Raw genomic sequence first — 17,303 nt, 5'->3', positions numbered from 1 at the left:
AGGGTAAAAAGGAGCTGCCAGGTTCCTATCAACTGCCCATTTCTTCCCCTCCCTGTGAGCTGTTTACATTATTTCTAGAATAATACATGGCCCCAGGTTTGCGATTTGGTAATTGATTTTTGATTGGTAATTTGACCAAAGCCTCATCAAATGTCTTTCCATTGGAGGAAAACCACAGGTGTTACTGATAACGTTCACAATGACTCAGTTCAAGTGTCTCAGGAAGCTGTACGAGTGTGATAATGGGTCAACATTATCAGTACAACACCACAACCCTGAAGCAGCTGGATGCAATTCAGCCATCATATATTTGGTTACTTATACCTGTGACATGTCAAAATGTATTCTGTGAAAGTTGCGAAAACAATGAAGGTCTTAAAAATAGATTATGATACAGGGTCTCAAGATCAAGTATTAAAGCAGGACTCACCTTAACACTGTTATCATGTCAGTGGATATTTTGCATTAGTGATGCATATTCTTACATTTCAAAGGCAGGGTGTGCAGGATATGATGTGACGCGATGATATTGTACTGTGGTGATGCAATTTCCCTAACAAATATGCAGCTGATTAATGACCACAAAGCAGTTGTGCAGTGACCCTGGGGCTTGCAGGATTCCTATAGGTCTGGATCCCCGGGGGTCAGTTGCCTATATGTGAGATACTTGTAATTAACTTGAGTATTTCCATTATTATTCTACACTATTTTATACTTCTACTCCTCTACATTTTTGAGGGAAATATTGTACTTTTTACTCAACTACATTTTTTAGTGGTATACTGTGGTTACTTTGCAAATTCAAATTTAATGACATTTTATTGATTTTTATGAGTGATCTTATGAAATATGTTGCATTGCTATAGATTAAATTACCCAGCAGTTGTAAAGAAATTACAATTAGCTCCACCTTTACACATTGATGCATCATAATTCTAATCAAATACTCAGTTTTCATGATGTGTGATCATTTAAATATGGACTGGAAAAATGATTTAAACATTTTAGACTGACAGACTGAGGCAGGCAGAGAGATACTCTGTTCTCACTTGGTGCAGCAGTGTATTAATAACTGTGGCTCTTACTCTAATCCTGATAAGAGGCTTTCTCAGCACTGCTCAGTTCCACCTCGTGGAAGCCAACTCAGGCGTGTTTCCATGAAAACAGTAACACTAATACCACACATTCATCTGCATGTTCAAGTGGCCAATCATTCAGAGGAAAAAAATACAACACATTTCTGAGGTTTATTTCTCTGAAAATCCACAGGCATGTGTGACCCTCTTCTGAGAATAAAACCAGTTTGTAAACAGATTTTCCACAAACAGCTTCTAATGTCCATGCTGTTTAAAATTTTGTAAGAGGGTGTGTTTAACCTCGTCAAATGGAAGATGTCTGATTTTTAGAAAAGGGTTCTGCGCATGAAAGAAATACAAAGTACACTGTCTTTCATTCTAAAATGCCTTGCCAACCACCTCTGGCCCTCCATGCTGAAAGAAGAAGAGAATCATTACAGTGACACCCTGCAGGGAACAAACGTCTTGTCTGACTCTTGCTATTTTGTGCAAAATAATGCTGTATCAAGACAGCCACAGCACTAAAAAACACACAATGCAAATACATGTTTAGGATCTGGATGAATGAGAATATTCACAGGCATGTTTAGGAGATTTTGTGACGACCATAATGGTGCCTTAAAGTTACAGGTGTTACATGGGATCACTGTTGACTCAGCCATGGTTCATCAGCTTCACTGATTTCATAAAGGGTGAAAATCCAGATGAAAATCCAGTTCTGGCTGTCTTTTGATAAAACAGTTGGGACCACTGGTCTAAAACACACCAAAACCTGTATGACTCTCTCCTTACTGGTGGGAAATGGAACAAATAAGGAGGAAAAAAGCAAGAACTCACATGCTAGCATTGTAGAAATAAAATGAATTCACAATGGCTGAAACAGACATATAAAAATAATAAAAACATTGTTCTGGAGAACAACAGTAGCACTATAGTAAGACTGGGCTCATTCACAACCAGTGAGGTGACACTGAGGTTTATTGTATTTAAGGATTTCAATATTTTCCTGCTGGGCTGTTGTCTGTAGCCTGGGGGTCAAACTGTCCCAGATCCATGGCGTGTGTTCATGGAGTGTGACCCTGACCCATGTTATTGTCACTGTGTCCTGTACCAGAGGGACAGGGACCGTCATATGTGGAAAGGGTAGTCCTGCAGGTAGCGCAGCAGAGGCTTCGGGAGTGGCAGCTGGTCGGGGCAGTTGGCGTGTCTGTTGATGGTGAGGCGCGTCAGGTGCTGCAAAGAAGGGAAGGCCTCAGGTTTGTGCAGGGGGTGCATCAGTTTCAGAGGCACTCCACTGTCTTTAGCTGTGTGCGCGGCAGGGTCAGGCTTTGTTTTGGGATGGATGTCATCACACGCCTGGCCCTGTGGCGTGTGGCCCGAGCCCATGTAGTGCTGTATGAGGCTGAGAACATCTGGGAAGGACTGCAGATGAGGCAGGCCAGGGGAAATGGAGTCCAGCCAGAAAGAGCCCCTGCTGTACTCTATGCGTACACTGGTAGGTCCGCAGCGGGTCTTTACTGACAGGGCCAGCATGTACTGAGGATGACTGCTGTCCCGCATGAGAAACGTGCCCTCTGACTTTTTTAGGAGAGCTTCCCGAGCTTCACTCGCTGAGATGGAACCCCAGTACCAGCCTGCGACCGGACAGATGGTTTAGATGACAGTTTTTATTTTTACATCAAGGTAGATTTTTATTCATGTACCCATATGAATGGTGTTACTGGAAGAGTTGGGGTTAGATTTGATTCTAAACTCACCTCACTTTACACAATACCACCATAAACAGGACTTACATGAGATGGACTCAAAACAAATCAGTGAGACTGCTGGTGTACCTGAGGTCTGTAGATACTGGAAGGTGGTGGTGATGCTGTGGAGGTCCTCTGCTGGGTCCCAGGGTGGAGGAGAGGGATGTGGGCAGCATGAACCTCTGCGCTCCTCATGATGGACAACTGTCACTGCCCGGGCAACCATTCCTGACTGACAACAGCCCTGCTGACACAATGTCTGAACAACAAAGGAATAAATTACTCATGTATCACAATTACTGACCTGAACTTACCGAAAATAAGATGACAAGCACAAAAGCAACCAACAAACTAAAATAACCCATAAAACATGAACTGGAAAAAAACAAAACAAAACAACCAAAAACATACACAACTGTTTCCAGATGTGTGTTGCAACACTGTCAACTGTAATGGGACTGAGCGTCTTCTTATACGTGTATATGTGTGTGTGACACACACACGCACACACACACACACACACAAAGACATATCATCTTATAATGTCAGTGTGCCATCATCTGAGTATATTACGCATCATGTACATAACATGTCAGGGATCTAAGTCAGATGTTTATTTCTTGCGGCCACTGCGCATTGTAGGTATTGTTGGATCCGTCCGTGTTTGTGTTTATGTGTTGAAAAAGCATGACAGAAATAACGTTAAGACACAAAACAAAACAAAAATAAATTAATTCATTAAAATAACCAAACATAATAAGTAAAATAAGCCCCCAACATGACACAGAATGAAAAAAAGGCCTTCAAATTTAGGTGCTGCAGCAGCACAAAGATAAATAAGCGCAGATAAATAGACAAAGAAAGAAAATAAATAATCAAAAGTACACAAAATAAAATGAGAATCGACATGAAATAACTAAAAATACACGTATAGAATAAATGCAGTACACAGATCAGTACTTAAATAGAACACACCGTCAGAAAACGAGACGCCGAACAGCCTAACTCGTTAGACTAATAGATTTACGCACGAAGCTAAAAACTAACCCAAAGCTTTCAGTCTTACGGCTAATCATTCAGCCACTGGGCAATTATCAATCTATCTATACATTTAAAAGAAAATGCCAGAACAAACAGACACATGAACATTTTCTTTTACAAATAATTCTTGAAAATAATCTTACCTTAAATCAGGAAAAACCATAAGGATCGCGACCAGTTTGAAAACCCAGTCCAGGAAACAATCCAACAGTTTCTCACAGTGAATTGTTAATTATCACGTTTGAATAGTCTCGGGTGATGGCGACAAAAAAAAGAAAACATTCCTTGTAACTATCTGTTATTGTCATGAGAAATAAGAAATATCCGCGTGTGCCGCCGGTGGTGTGCTGGGAGCGAAGCTGTGTGAGCTCTTTATTCAGTAAACTGCTGCACAGAAAACAGCTCAGTTCAGTTTAGACTGACGGAGGTTCCAGGAATCTGTTTCCAAGAAAGGTTTTGTGTTTCAGCGCCCGCAGTGACGGACAAGCTGCTGCCTGCAGCTGCACTGCGCTCCGTCAAATCCGCACCGTCAACACGCACCGCTTCCTGTTTTGCTTTCAAAATAAGATGTGCTGTGGCAACTTGGAGATGAAGATCTTAAACGGAGCAGGATGAGCACGTGAAAATGGAGTACAGGCGCTACAGTCCTAAACTTGGTGTGAGAAATTATTTAAAGTTCGGAAATGCAATAAATACCGAGTTTGAGTCTGTCAAACCTATTCCATACAGGGCCGCGTGGCTGCAGGGTTTCCTTCCAACCAATCAAGGGATCACTTAATTATCAGCTGAAGACTGAGCTCAGCTGATTAAATGAGTCCAGCCTGGTGTGGTTCTCCTTGGTTGGAACGAAAACCTGCAGCCACACGGCCCTTTATGGAATAGGTTTGACATGCCTGATTTAGACTTTATTGTATAATCTTTTTTTATTTTATTCATTGAAATGTTGAAACAAAAATGACTGTAATCAAATAAAAATGACTTGCCATAAGCTTGGCTATTATCAAAAGGAGCAGGATGAAGCATTTCACAATAATGAAATGAGTTTTAAAACTTAATTGACTTGTTTTACAATTTCACGCTTATATATGTTTATACTCAGTTGCCTGTTAAACTGTTTTGCATCATACAGATTTAGCCTAACCTCATTGATATAATGGATTGACAAAGTAACAGAAACGTCTGCACCAATATAACACAATGCAATTCAACCTCTGAAATGATCCTAAGTTGAATCAGCACCTCTCAGAAATAGTCTGTATTATTAGTCTGTATAGATTTAGTCAAATGGTTTGTTTATTCCATACTGCATTATTTTTCCATTTAATATTGCACGCAGAGACGGCCTATGTGTCCGATTGTGGTGTGTCCAATATCGCTTTGTTGCTTGGTGTCCTCCATCACCTGTTGTTCTTCCCACGATCAGTGCTCAACCTTTTATGTTGAAGGGGAGCAGCAGTACTTCCGGTAATGTGCGTTATCTCTTGCTATCTTGATGCCACTGTAATGTGTTTAATGCTGCATTTGCGTGCAATAGAAATGCCGCCTTTCAACCCCAACATATCTGTAACCTGTTATGTAACGCTTGTATGGTTTCAGCATGACGCCATAACTTCTGACTTTACACCTATAGGTTACTTTCAGTGCACACATGCACTTAATGAGTATAATTTGCTTCATATTATACAGTAAAACACTGATATAAGAATATCCAATCACTCGGTTTATTCCCTTACTAAATCTGTCTCTCCAGACTCTTCATCATGCATTGAACAACACCCTTTCAGCCATTGGTTATTTCTTGTTATTTTATCATGAAGAAAATTACCTGTGTGGTGCAAATGGTTGACTTGTTTTCCTGGAATTTATCTGAGCTGGCTCATGGCAGGAGTCAGTGTGTCTTTAAAAGTCAAGGTTCATCATCACCCAGGCCCAGTTCCCCTTTACAAAGATAATGACCACTTGAAAGCTGCCATTCAGCTCTGAACTGCGTTTCCAAGAAAATATGTTCACATCAACCGTCTTTCCCGTGAGGTATGAAAGCTGCAGAACCGCATGGCTGAAGGCTTCTGAGTAGAGCGCCTTCCCGGAAACACACACACAACAAATTGACCTCTACTGCTGAGCTGTGATCCCTGCTGCTGCTGCTGGCCTGCAGGACTATAGGATATCACACACACACACACACAGTCAGAGAGAGAGAGAGAGAGGAATGATGACATAAATGCTAGTAAGTAAAGAAAATATTTTATTGTAGGACCATGTAAAACAACAGCCTCCATTTGAGTCCAGTCAAACCATGCTCAGGTGACTGATGGAAGCAAAGGCAACTGTAAATGTGACGTGGATGAATTTGCATGTGGTTAAGAGTGGAACCATGGGTACAGCATAGTCCTTTACCTGGGCAATATAAAGGATAATCCACCCTAAAGCAGACATTTCATATCATTTCTATATTCTTTTGTGCATCATTTCACACAAATTTCCTCATGCACTTGGTTCCTCTGGAAAGTTTCAGATCATTGAAAATAAAGTTTTGTGGGCTTGAAAAAGGTCTGGCTGCACACTTGTTTGTAATGACTGACATGAGAGTGGATAAACAGGTTTTAGGAGTAACGAAAACTTCAAAATAGACCTCAAAATACTGACACTTTAACATGTCTTCATGTACGATGAAATCTAAATTAATTTCAATAAACCTGGTTAGACTCAGATTACAAAACAGTGCTCTTGCTCACATCTTTGACTGGAGGAAAATACACATGAATTCTGCTTCAGGGTGGATCTATTTTGTCCTGTTTTCAGTGTGAAGTCTATGTCCATTAGAAGATAGAGGAAATGGCTAGAAGCTAAACAGTCAAATAACAAGTCAAATAATAGATATCGTGTTGTTTGCTTGTGTGCTTGTGTTTGTCTAGTGTGTGTGTGTACGATGTCTAACTTTCTTCCCCGTTCTCCCCTGCACCCTTGATGAGGCGTTTGTTGCCCCTCTTCCCTCCTGGTCCGCGGGGCTTGGCAAAAGCCTGCTTTAAGGTGTGCTCCATCGGATGGACCTCCTCATACAGGAAGTCTTCTGTCAGGCCGTCGCCGCTGTCTATCTCCATCTACACACACACACACACACACAGAATAATACACAGATTAATGGCTGCTAAAACATTCATTAGATAGATAATCAGTGGTGACCTTGTTTCCCGTTGATCTCTCCATTGAAATAATACAGATTGTGTCTGTTTGCTGGTTTGTTTGTGGGTGATTTTGGGGGGGACCTGTACCTTTTTGGTGACCTCCAGCTGATAGTCTCGCTCCACCTCATCCAGTAGCCTGTTCTTACAGCTGGAATACAACATCCGTTCTTTGATACTGCAGGTGTACCCAGGCATCGAATATATGAACACTGGAAGACATAATGAAGTCGATGCCTTTAAGCGGTTGATTTTTGCCGCTTCACTGGATCAGATCTAACAATCAGCTCTGCTGTTACAGCTCTTTAAACCATCACACACAAATGGATGAATAAATGCTAAAACTCACAGTCACTCCAATCTGGGCGAGACACAACAGCAGGGCTGGACAGAGTACTAGAATGTCCAGTACAGAAGTAGAGATGCTAACATTTAACTTAATCAAATAGGAATGGAAGTACTTGAAAACTAGTCAGCCACTTGGGGGCAGTGGAATGAGCTAAAAGCACAACATTGACATATTGTCACCTGATGTGTATAAATATTGTTTTCTAATTACTCTCCATTGTAGACCTGGAGCAACATTATCATTCATTTTGAGTTTTGTTCCAGGCCATGCAATGAATGTAAGTGCAATATTCACTCTCTTTGTAGCTCTCTTTTGTTGTCCACCAACTCCTGAGGGAAATATCTGGCTCTTTAGCCGTTAAATGCTCCACTATGTTCACCAGCTAGTCGCTAACTTTGTCTGTCAGCTGTTTGGTGCTGAGCAGGTCGTGTACAGTGTGAACAGACGCGTTCTGCTGGTGGTGATGAGCCTGATGAGCAGCGAGAGCGAACTGAAACAGTAAAGCTAAGCGTAATCTCAGTGCTGAACGATGCTAAACCGCTCCACAGCTGAGGCGAAACTGCGTGTAGAAATTTCCGTGGGTTCCCTACAAGCAGTGCATTTCATGTTAAACATAGCCTTTTGATTCACTGTTAGTATATGGAAAAATCCTGATTAGTGCAGGTTTATGCTTGGGGTTGGGACTTCACATGGTGTCACTTGACAAGGAGCTCATGCAGTGGGAGGTTCTGTGTAATACTCGTGAAGCTGCCTCCGGTCTCTTGAAAATAGAAAGCTAAATAACAGTGAGAGTGTGTACTGACCCAGCGCCTCCTGCAACTGGCCCTGGTGGGAGTGTTTGAAGATGAAGAAGTGGTATCTGGGGGAGTCCGTGGGAATCCTGTATGGAAGCTCCTGGGTCTCCGTAGGTTTGGTGTGAACCAGCTCAATGGTCTCTTTCTCTACATCCAACCTCTGCAGCGCAATGCACACAAACACGCTTTGTTCAGTAGTCAAGTAACGCACGGTCAATTTACTCACAAACACTGACACACAGTTTGTTCCAAAATAGATCCTGACAGTATGTTTGTGTTTACAGGCAATATGTTACATGTTGTTGATAAAGCTTATCTGTCCGGGCTCACCAGCTGTATGTAGTTGATGCGTCTCTGCTTGAGTTGCTGCAGAGCTCGTTTGGCCTCTTCTTGTAACGGGAACGCAAGACCTTGAAGAGTCTGTGCCCTTTTGTCTAAGCCAAACTCCATTGTAACCTGCAGGATAGAAACACATAGAAATCTCAGTGCTGATACGTCCCAACACATGGCAGAAAATGAAACGCCAAGCAGATTGTAACAAACCCTCGCTCGTGCTGTTGGAGTCCCAATTCGTCTACGTTCATCCTGCAGACATAAGGGACAGTTTTACAATCTGTTTTCCTCTCTCTTCCTCATGCACACACATTTGGATTTGTATTAGGAAGAAAACCTACGTACCCATACAACCTTATCCTGCATGAGAAAAAGCAGAAGCATACCAGATGAGCACGCATGATGTACGAAACACATTAAGTAGCAGTTCATGTGATATTCAGACAGTTTGCATTGTTTAAACTTCACCTCTGTGACTTTAATTCGTTGTAATTCCTGCTCAGCTGCTGTGAGGGGAGCCGGGGAGCAGCAGGAGGACATGTGTCGCAGGTATCCCTGGAAGCACAGGTCGTCCTGCAAAGCACGCAAAGGGGTGGCACTGAATCACCGGGAGATGAACATTCACTGATCAGTCGTCAGGCCGGAGGGATTCCACTAACCTCGACTGTGCCAAACACTTCATCTTTAATGTGACCTCCTCCAAACTCTTTCTTCAGCGTGGCTCTCGTGGCTGCGTACACCATCTTCTGCCTCACCTAATGGGTGCCATGGCAGACAGGAGGAGGGAATGAATATTTACTGTGGTTATTATGGTTTCTATAGATTCAAATTTGGTTTCAGCATTTTGTGTGTGTTGTGTTCAGTGAGGGTTTGGCAGTTTTTAAAGAGATGTGTTTTGCTTGCTGTTAGTTCAAGCAGATGTTTGAGCTTCACTGTGCAGAGTGATGTATGTGCAGTGTGTTTTCACATTCATCTGCTGAAGAGGGAAAGTGCCTCTGTGCTCAGCTTAAATCTGAGTTGAGCACGCATGTGCAAAAAAATGATTTTGTGACATTACAACGAGCTTGAATCGTGCTCCAGTATCCATTGTGCAACTCACTGAGATGGGACTTTTCATCGAGCACCTTGACCTTTGACCTTTAAATAAATTTGTATTTTTATGTGTCTTAAAACATGATGAATTTTTATGCAGTTTCTAATCTGTGTTAGTAAATTTCAGCAGGAATTGTTATTTAAAAGTGGAATGATGTAACTAAAGAACATGTATGTTCAACATGTTAAATTATAGTGTTATGTAATATAACATAAACAATAAATCCTAAAGCCTTTATTGAAATTTATATATTAATTGTGGTTATTTTTGCTGTTTTTTAACAGTCTAAGCCTAAACCTGTATTTAGATTTTTTTTTTTTTTGCACATAAAAAATCACTTTAAAATGCAACCTAAGTTTAGCTTTTATCGTAGTTTTGCAGAAAGGTTTTTTTTTCATGGGCTCCTGCTGATAATTTCCTTTTACTTCATAGCAAAGTGTTAGGTTTTGTTTTATTTTAAATGAAATAATTTTGGCTGCGGACTTTGCATGACTAGACTCATGGCCGACTGACACAGCCGCTCCAGACATACTGGTGATTGGTCAGGTGACCAGGCGAAGAAGATCCACTCGTATCCCTGTGCATTCTGGGAGTCCAGACGGTAGAGGATGTAGCAGGGTTCCTGAGGCATGAGCAGAGGAAGCAGGAACTGATCGTAATCCTTGTCCCAGCTCTGTGCTGGCTCTCTGTACCAATCTAGCACCAACTCCTCTGCAGACAAGAACATGCATCAAGTCAGCCGAAACCTGTCTTTTGTCAAATCTTTTGAATTTAAGAAACAAGTCATGTTTACCATTTCTGATGACTATCTTCATTATTCTGATGGCACCTCCCCTTGCTCGGGCCAGAAACTCTCTCAGCTCAGATGTTGCTGAAGTAACCAGATATAAGGCAGACAAGTCAAAACTGAGGATGGGGGGTTGAAAGCAAGTGAGACAGACTTGGGTAGGTAAGAACCTGAGCCTTCACTTCAGGGAGAAAATTTGATCCACTGCCAGATAGTCACGCCATCACCTAAAGTGACTCAGACAGGGGACATAGGCACCAAAGAGCCACTGAGAAATTTGAATCACAGGGATACGACAACTGCACTCTTCCCCAATCTTCAAACCCGTGAATGGCAGTTTGGTACTGAAAACTGGATTCAGCTATTTCTTGCACTCCCTCCTTCTCTCTCACCATGGTTACCAAACACAGCTGCCTCATAAATGATGTAAGATCAGGTGAGAAAGGTGAGAGAGGTGCTCTTCTGCCAACCCGTCCCCCTACGCTCCAATTACCAAATGCCATAACACACATATACAGCTCTTAAACTTTGCATAAAGGCCTGTAGGTGTTAAATATCATGATTGATGGCATGACAGCACAGAAAGCAGACGTTTAAACTGTGAATCAGCCATAAACAGGATTACAGTTTAATAGATGTGAAGCCTAGTCCACAATTGTTTATATCCACGAGGGACCACTTTGAGATGATCTTAAAAGTCCTTTTTTTGAGCAAATCAGAGAACTTTATCAGTGAGATTGTGAGGATGCACAGCATGCAATGGAGCAGCTCAAAAGCTAAAAAGAAAGTTAAATAAGCGCTTAAACTGAATTTGAAGACAACTAGATTAATACACAAAAACAGCCTGTTTCAAGAAAGTTTAATTTTCCTGTAAAAAAGGAACTTACCATTAATTCCAGTTTGGTGTGACATCTTTTGGCAGTCGCTTCACACTCCTCTCATGCAAGAAGGACCAGGTCCAGGTCTCTGTGTCCTCGCTCTTCTTGCTCAGCAGGTAGGCTGCCTCTACAATGATGGCAGACAGATGGACCCACGCGCACCAGTGACATAAACGCCTCGAGGGTGACTCGGGAGATTCCTAACACTTGAAATACAATCTGCGGAACTGTGGCTGATGAGTAATAACGTGGCTGTCAGGGGATATGCCACCCTAACCACTGATCTAAAACTCTTTGCGTATCAATGACCACAACTTTAAAAGTCTCGGTGGGGGAGCCTCTCCCAGGTCACACACTGTCCTGTACTGGACTGTGCGCGAGGGGGAAACCAGGCTGTGCCGAAATCCTGACATGCTGTCAGGGCGCCACATGTAACAACATTTTATCACTCATTCACATGGAGTGGCCGATCAACTCAGGCATGATCTCAAATTCCAGCCGCCTGGTCACAGAAATGTGACACCAAGCAAGAATCTGACCGCTTCATTTCAACATTGTTCAACGGACCAAGAACGAGGGGGGTGATGTATGTGTGGTCAGTACCTTTCCTGTATTTTGATCGGCAAAGTTACCTTAAATAGTTAATGAAAAGGCGAGAATAGGGGAGGTATGGCTGGATGCTATAGAAACTTGAGAATGTGAGGTTTCTTATGTAAAGATATAAACACCTTTTACCCAAGAGTGTGAGGCGAAGAGCACCAAATGCCTTGTGTGTACACTGGAAGAGAGGGCTGCTGCACAGTCAGACAGTACTAATGGATTCATTACTGGCAACAAAAACTAACTCATCAGTACGGTGTGGACAGTAGTGGGGGGAGTGAGTGAGGGTGAAAAAAGTGTTAAGCTGGTAACGATGCGAGTGCCAAATGCTTCAACTATCAGCCCTCGCTTCTTAGTCTCGCCTTCCACACATCTCTGGTGCACACGCACAGGCAGAGGTAGGTGAGAGAAAGATAAGTGTGCGCCTGTGAGGTTACCTGTGATGGGATCATCCATTATTCACTCTGTGGTGAGTACACAACCCAAGCATGTATACATTATTCAACAGAACCCTCCCACCCTCCTCTACTTCAGGAAGACACACTTTATGTGCACAGAAAAAAGACAAACACCCATTCATCAATTTGATTAAAACTGCCTGCCTTTCTGTCACGCTGGCGTGTGTGTTCACAGATTAGTTTAATGACTGAGTGGACTTCTGTTTGCATCTGTTAAGTGAGCTCCTGTCAGCATCATTGTGAGAACCACTGATACACTAATCCTCTAATTATCTATAAAAGACACATCTATAAAGGCTCTGTATCATTCACTGTGTTTATGGCTGCACCTGTTCATATCCACTTTTATGTACAATATACAATATACACATTTATTGATATGGCATGAAGATGAAACAATCAGTCCATTAGTCAACTGAGAGAAAATTAAGTTCAAAGTATTTTGATAATTGTGAGGATTTTCTGCTTTTCTTGTTTTCTTGTTTTATGTGATAGTAAACTAAATGGCTTTTAGGTTTGCGATTCACATTTTTCACCATGATGATAAAATATAATGATAAAAAGATTAACCAATAATGAAAATAAGCATTAGTTAAAGGCCCTGTGATCCATATGAAGATTTATCCCATGCATGATAAAAGTTCAGGATCTCAAAAAAGGTAAAAACAAACAAACAAACAAAAAAACCCAACAACAACAGTAGCTCTTATTTTCATCTAAAAACAGTTTATTCTAAAATATTGACACAGTTAAGGGTGATTTCACACCTGCAGATGGATTCATTTGGGCTGGACCACGAGCAAAAAAAATGATACATTGTTGCATTTTACTTCTGGTCCAGTTCCTGTTCACACTGAGTTTTTACAACCAAACCAAGATGACTAACATGAAGTTACACAGAATGACTGGTAACTCGTTAATGTCATCCTGCATCATCAGGACCCTCATGTGAAATGAAGTTTGTGCAGCACTTCTGATGTGCATATTTATTTTCTTTGGTGTCACAAAGAAATAACTGATCATTAGCATTGTTAGTATTACTAAACTTAAATTGACCATATGTTATAAATAATGACAGACAAGTAGAGACGGGACGAAAAGGAGGCATCTTGTACAGTAATGACTCAGGGCTTAATACTGTGGGATCACTGTCACACACATGAACTCAAAAAGTACAGCACTTTTAACAGCTTTTAACACCTATTAATCAGGAAAAATACCTGCACTGACATGCAAAATTGTTGCTGTGGTTACATGGTAACCTAGGTGATATATATATATATATGTGTGTGTGTGTGTATATGTATATACATAAATACATATATACATATATGTATACACATATTTATACATACATATACATATATACATACACACACACACACACACACACACACACACACACACACACACACACACACATATATATATATATATATACAGATTTCATGATCTGCAGATAGATTTATTAGTAGTTTAATTTTTGAAATTGTGCTAAAACCAGACTGGTTGGTTTGTTCAGCACCAGAGTCGAGTCTGCTTGAAAGCGGACTGAGACCCACCTTTTCAATTGATCTCGGTCCGGTTGTTTTGTTCACACCATGGTTTGGTTAACCATTGTCACACCAGCCCAAATGAACCGCACCAACAGGACAAACACATCAGTGTTAGTTTAAATGAACCAAACAGGTTAGGTGTGAAAGCACCCTAAAAACACTGATAATCAGTTACATTATACATGAAATATCAAGGTACAGGCTAAAAATATTAACGGAATGTAATGTACCTGAATTGTGTTTTGAACAAAAAAAAAATCATTTTAACAGGAGGTATGTCACATTTTGTCACAGCTGCATCAACCGTTTTAAAAGTTTAAAAACACTGCAGGTAAAATGTTTTACATAAAGTCTATAAAAAACATTTTTTCCCCTATAAAATATTAGTTCCACGAGGTTCCTATCAGGCCGAGACCCAAAGGTATCCAGGCATCCTACATCGCTGCATGATTGTGATGTGTTTTACAATGAGGACTCCCTCTGGTAACGTCCCTCTACAAGTCATCAACACACGGGAGCCAAAATGTCTGTTGAGAGAAGAAGAAACTAGGAATGAGCACTCAGTTTGTCCAGCAGCAGCTACCGTACATGAGATATTGATGCGATATGTCTGATCTCACCATGTTGGTGCAGGCGCTAGCAAAGGTCATGTATCTGGGGTTAAACTGCAGAGTGTTGATAGGTCCTGGATGTTTCCCGTCCAGCACAGCCACCTTCATCCCACTCTCAGTGCTCCAAACATGGACTCTCCCGTCCTCTGAGCCTGTACAACAAGGCACATTTCAACCCAGATCTTACAGGAAGAAACCAAAATATAAAACAGAGGTGTTTTCACTCACCAATCATGACAAACTGCGAGTCCGGCGTGAAGCAGGCCTCCAAGGAGATACCTTTACTGTTGTTGTAGCCCTTAAAAATCAGCATACACAGGAAACACCTTCAGCTACTCAAAAGCAATCGTACTAATATACAAGGACATGTAATTTGGTGGAATTTTGGCAATGTGTGTGTCTCTTACAGAGAAAGTGTGCATCACCGATCCATTGAAAGCATTCAGGACACGAATCATCCCTCCATTGGTGGATATGAGAATCTGTTTCCCATCGTTACTGAACTTAAGTCCAGTCCAGTCACAGACACGACTGAACCTTGTCTCAAAGGAGGCAAAGGGACCCTTTTCAGCGTAACAGAGAAAACAGAGAAAACAATAGCGCAGGTGTATGAAGGTTGACTCCCTAAAGCATACAAGCCTATTCCTGCAAACTACTAACACACCTTATCAAAAGCACGAAGGTCATATAATTTGATGGCTTGTGATTCTACGCCTGCAGCAAATATCAGCCCATCAGGGTCAAAGGAACATACAGGTTTCCCCAGTGGATTAGTCAAACCCTGAAACACAAAAACACACAAATAAATCCAAAGCATAAGAATGAGATGCTGCCACAGGAAGTCTGGACTTTACCACCATAGTTCAACCTTCCTAATTAATAACTGGTGTTTGTGTCAAGCATTGCTCATATTAATCTCTCTCCTTCCATTCAGTCCTTGTTTATATGATAAGATTTTACAATATTGTGTTTTAGCTACTGTGTGCTGGTCCAGTTTTACATCTGAGAGGGAAGAGCCAAGTGTAGCAGTGGCTCCTAAAGCAGGTCTGGGGCCACCCAGTGGCCACAGGACAAATGTGTATGAAAAAGGGGTTTGGTAACTACTGATACCTTGATGTGCAGTAATGTGGAAAGTCCTGATCTAACGTGCTAACAGTTGTAGCAGCAGCAGCTATAATTACACATTTGAGTAACTGCCTACACATACCAGACGAAGTGTTGTTTTTCAGCCGCTTCACAGACTACTCACTTGACAGTCTGGAGAGCGCAAGTCCCAGATCCGGATCGTCTTATCCAGCGAACCTGAGATAAACGTATCATCCACTGGTGACATGGAGAGAGCAATAACTCTGAGAAGAAAACAATGCAAAAATAATCACAGAGAAAACAAATTAACTTGAACCATTAAGGAATAAGTCACCTGTTTAGACGAGGTAAAATAAGACAAGAAGATACAACTTTCTTTGTTTATTTGTAGAACACTGAGTGTAAATGTGAATGGAATTCTTCCCATATTTTTTATCAGCATATTAGGATAACATCAGGTATAGATAATGGATGGATTAGGACACATGACTTACTTTAAAGATAAAGAGAATCTAAAAATGTACTTTTGTAAGACCATTTTCAGCGTAATAAAAAGCAAGTTGCAGCTGCCTCATTTGATTGGATTAAAGGGCAGATGGGCTTGAAGTGCTCTCCATCCAGCGAGCGCCTGACAAGGGTCGTGAAAATTATTTTCTCATTGTAGCTTCTTGTGAGGAAATAGTCCACTTTTAAGGTTTATGCCCACTACACCCGGGTGCTTTTACTCACCTTGCAGTGTGACCTGGGAAATACCTGATGTACTTGTTGTCAGCGAGTGACAGGTATCTGATGGTATCTACAAAACACAAAAAAACTATATTTTCCTTTCAAAAACTGCTTATGATGCATGTATCTAAATGATATTTGATATCTCGTTTGGGTTTTTTAGCTGACAGCTGACTGCCTGCACTGAGTTATTACCATCCAGCTTGTTGGAGCTGTAGACCACCGTCTGCGTGTCTCCATGTGTGTAGCGGATGAGGTCTACTCCATACTTCTTGCTGTACAGGGTCCCTTTAGGTCTAAGACAGGACAGAATACTTCAACCTGTCAATCACTTGATCACCTGATGAACCACAGTGAACATGCAGCAGCGCCAAGGTCCACACAGTTTCTTCCAAAAACACTCTCATATAGATCAATTCATGCAAAGATATTTTAACAGTTTATTTATGATTATTTGCATATATAATGTGCATAAATGCATGCAGTCATAAAGATAATTAAACAGTTATTACTTGCTTTTCAGTGTTACATTAGTGGCCACTTACTTTCCTTCCTGGATGTCATAGAGCACAATGCAGTCGTCGTCGCTGCTTGATACTGCATTTTCACCATTTGGGCTGAAGTCCACACAGTTGACTTTCTGGGAATTTAGCTGATATGTTCTGGCAACCCTGAAACTTCGTAACACGCTGTCTGTGATCTTCATGTCGGCAGCGAATTGTTTTTCATACAAAAAACATACAATGTAAAACTAAAAGGTTGCCCTCTCATCGGTTCCCTGTGTCTGGTTTATTGAAGCCTGTGAGCCATTTGATCGAGCAATGCATGAGCAGTATCTTTTAAGTCCCCTGCTGATAAATAAATGCTCACGTTTACAGAAAAACGACAATTACAGCTAAAGCTGTGGTTTATTTACAACAGGCAAGCACAGAGGGACATACGAGCAACGACGGTACACTCGTTTTTTTTAGTTTGTCTACCAGGT

At 41.3% G+C, this 17,303-nt stretch overlaps 3 protein-coding genes across 3 annotated transcripts; all 3 read right to left on the bottom strand.

Moving 5' to 3' along the window:
• Nucleotides 1–1,242: 1,242 nt before the first annotated feature.
• LOC121615326 (cytokine-inducible SH2-containing protein-like) lies at nucleotides 1,243–4,248 on the bottom strand. The gene is made up of 3 exons (XM_041949643.1): nucleotides 4,009–4,248; nucleotides 2,912–3,083; nucleotides 1,243–2,710 (listed from the first exon to the last, which is right to left on the bottom strand). The coding sequence occupies exons 2-3, from the start codon at nucleotides 3,048–3,050 to the stop codon at nucleotides 2,205–2,207; spliced, it is 645 nt and encodes a 214-aa protein (XP_041805577.1). The 5' UTR covers nucleotides 3,051–3,083; nucleotides 4,009–4,248; the 3' UTR covers nucleotides 1,243–2,204.
• Nucleotides 4,249–6,617: 2,369 nt separating this feature from the next.
• LOC121615294 (twinfilin-2-like) lies at nucleotides 6,618–11,315 on the bottom strand. Its single transcript, XM_041949593.1, has 9 exons — nucleotides 11,291–11,315; nucleotides 10,410–10,487; nucleotides 10,149–10,327; nucleotides 9,183–9,278; nucleotides 8,992–9,096; nucleotides 8,521–8,646; nucleotides 8,200–8,350; nucleotides 7,138–7,259; nucleotides 6,618–6,966 (listed from the first exon to the last, which is right to left on the bottom strand). The coding sequence occupies exons 1-9, from the start codon at nucleotides 11,313–11,315 to the stop codon at nucleotides 6,799–6,801; spliced, it is 1,050 nt and encodes a 349-aa protein (XP_041805527.1). The 3' UTR covers nucleotides 6,618–6,798.
• A 2,433-nt stretch (nucleotides 11,316–13,748) lies between these two features.
• On the bottom strand, nucleotides 13,749–17,235 carry LOC121615280 (WD repeat-containing protein 82-like). The gene is made up of 9 exons (XM_041949568.1): nucleotides 16,864–17,235; nucleotides 16,514–16,614; nucleotides 16,322–16,388; nucleotides 15,756–15,855; nucleotides 15,171–15,287; nucleotides 14,914–15,069; nucleotides 14,735–14,804; nucleotides 14,516–14,658; nucleotides 13,749–14,422 (listed from the first exon to the last, which is right to left on the bottom strand). Exons 1-9 carry the CDS (start codon nucleotides 17,022–17,024, stop codon nucleotides 14,390–14,392), a joined length of 948 nt encoding a protein of 315 aa, XP_041805502.1. The 5' UTR covers nucleotides 17,025–17,235; the 3' UTR covers nucleotides 13,749–14,389.
• Nucleotides 17,236–17,303: the final 68 nt, after the last annotated feature.

Source organism: Chelmon rostratus, chromosome 2 (assembly GCF_017976325.1).
Source record: "Chelmon rostratus isolate fCheRos1 chromosome 2, fCheRos1.pri, whole genome shotgun sequence".
NCBI classification, from domain to species: Eukaryota; Metazoa; Chordata; class Actinopteri; order Chaetodontiformes; family Chaetodontidae; genus Chelmon; species Chelmon rostratus.
The sequence above is the reverse complement of the archived record's forward strand: the minus strand, read 5'-3'. Positions and strand labels throughout refer to the sequence as shown.

What these genes read in the sequence shown, in the direction of transcription:
- LOC121615326 (XM_041949643.1), bottom strand. Translation starts at nt 3,050, where the DNA reads ATGGTTGCCCGGGCAGTGACAGTTGTCCATCATGAGGAGCGCAGAGGT. An exon ending in CCAGTATCTACAGACCTCAG is followed by an intron (nt 2,711 to 2,911) that starts GTACACCAGCAG and finishes GTCCGGTCGCAG; the next exon opens with GCTGGTACTGGGGTTCCATC.
- LOC121615294 (XM_041949593.1), bottom strand. Translation starts at nt 11,315, where the DNA reads ATGTCACACCAAACTGGAATTAATG. An exon ending in ACACCAAACTGGAATTAATG is followed by an intron (nt 10,488 to 11,290) that starts GTAAGTTCCTTT and finishes TGGTTACTTCAG; the next exon opens with CAACATCTGAGCTGAGAGAG. An exon ending in AACGAATTAAAGTCACAGAG is followed by an intron (nt 8,647 to 8,991) that starts GTGAAGTTTAAA and finishes TCTATCCTGCAG; the next exon opens with GTTACAATGGAGTTTGGCTT.
- LOC121615280 (XM_041949568.1), bottom strand. Translation starts at nt 17,024, where the DNA reads ATGAAGATCACAGACAGCGTGTTACGAAGTTTCAGGGTTGCCAGAACA. An exon ending in CAGCTCCAACAAGCTGGATG is followed by an intron (nt 16,389 to 16,513) that starts GTAATAACTCAG and finishes TGTGTTTTGTAG; the next exon opens with ATACCATCAGATACCTGTCA. An exon ending in TTCCCAGGTCACACTGCAAG is followed by an intron (nt 15,856 to 16,321) that starts GTGAGTAAAAGC and finishes TTTTCTTCTCAG; the next exon opens with AGTTATTGCTCTCTCCATGT.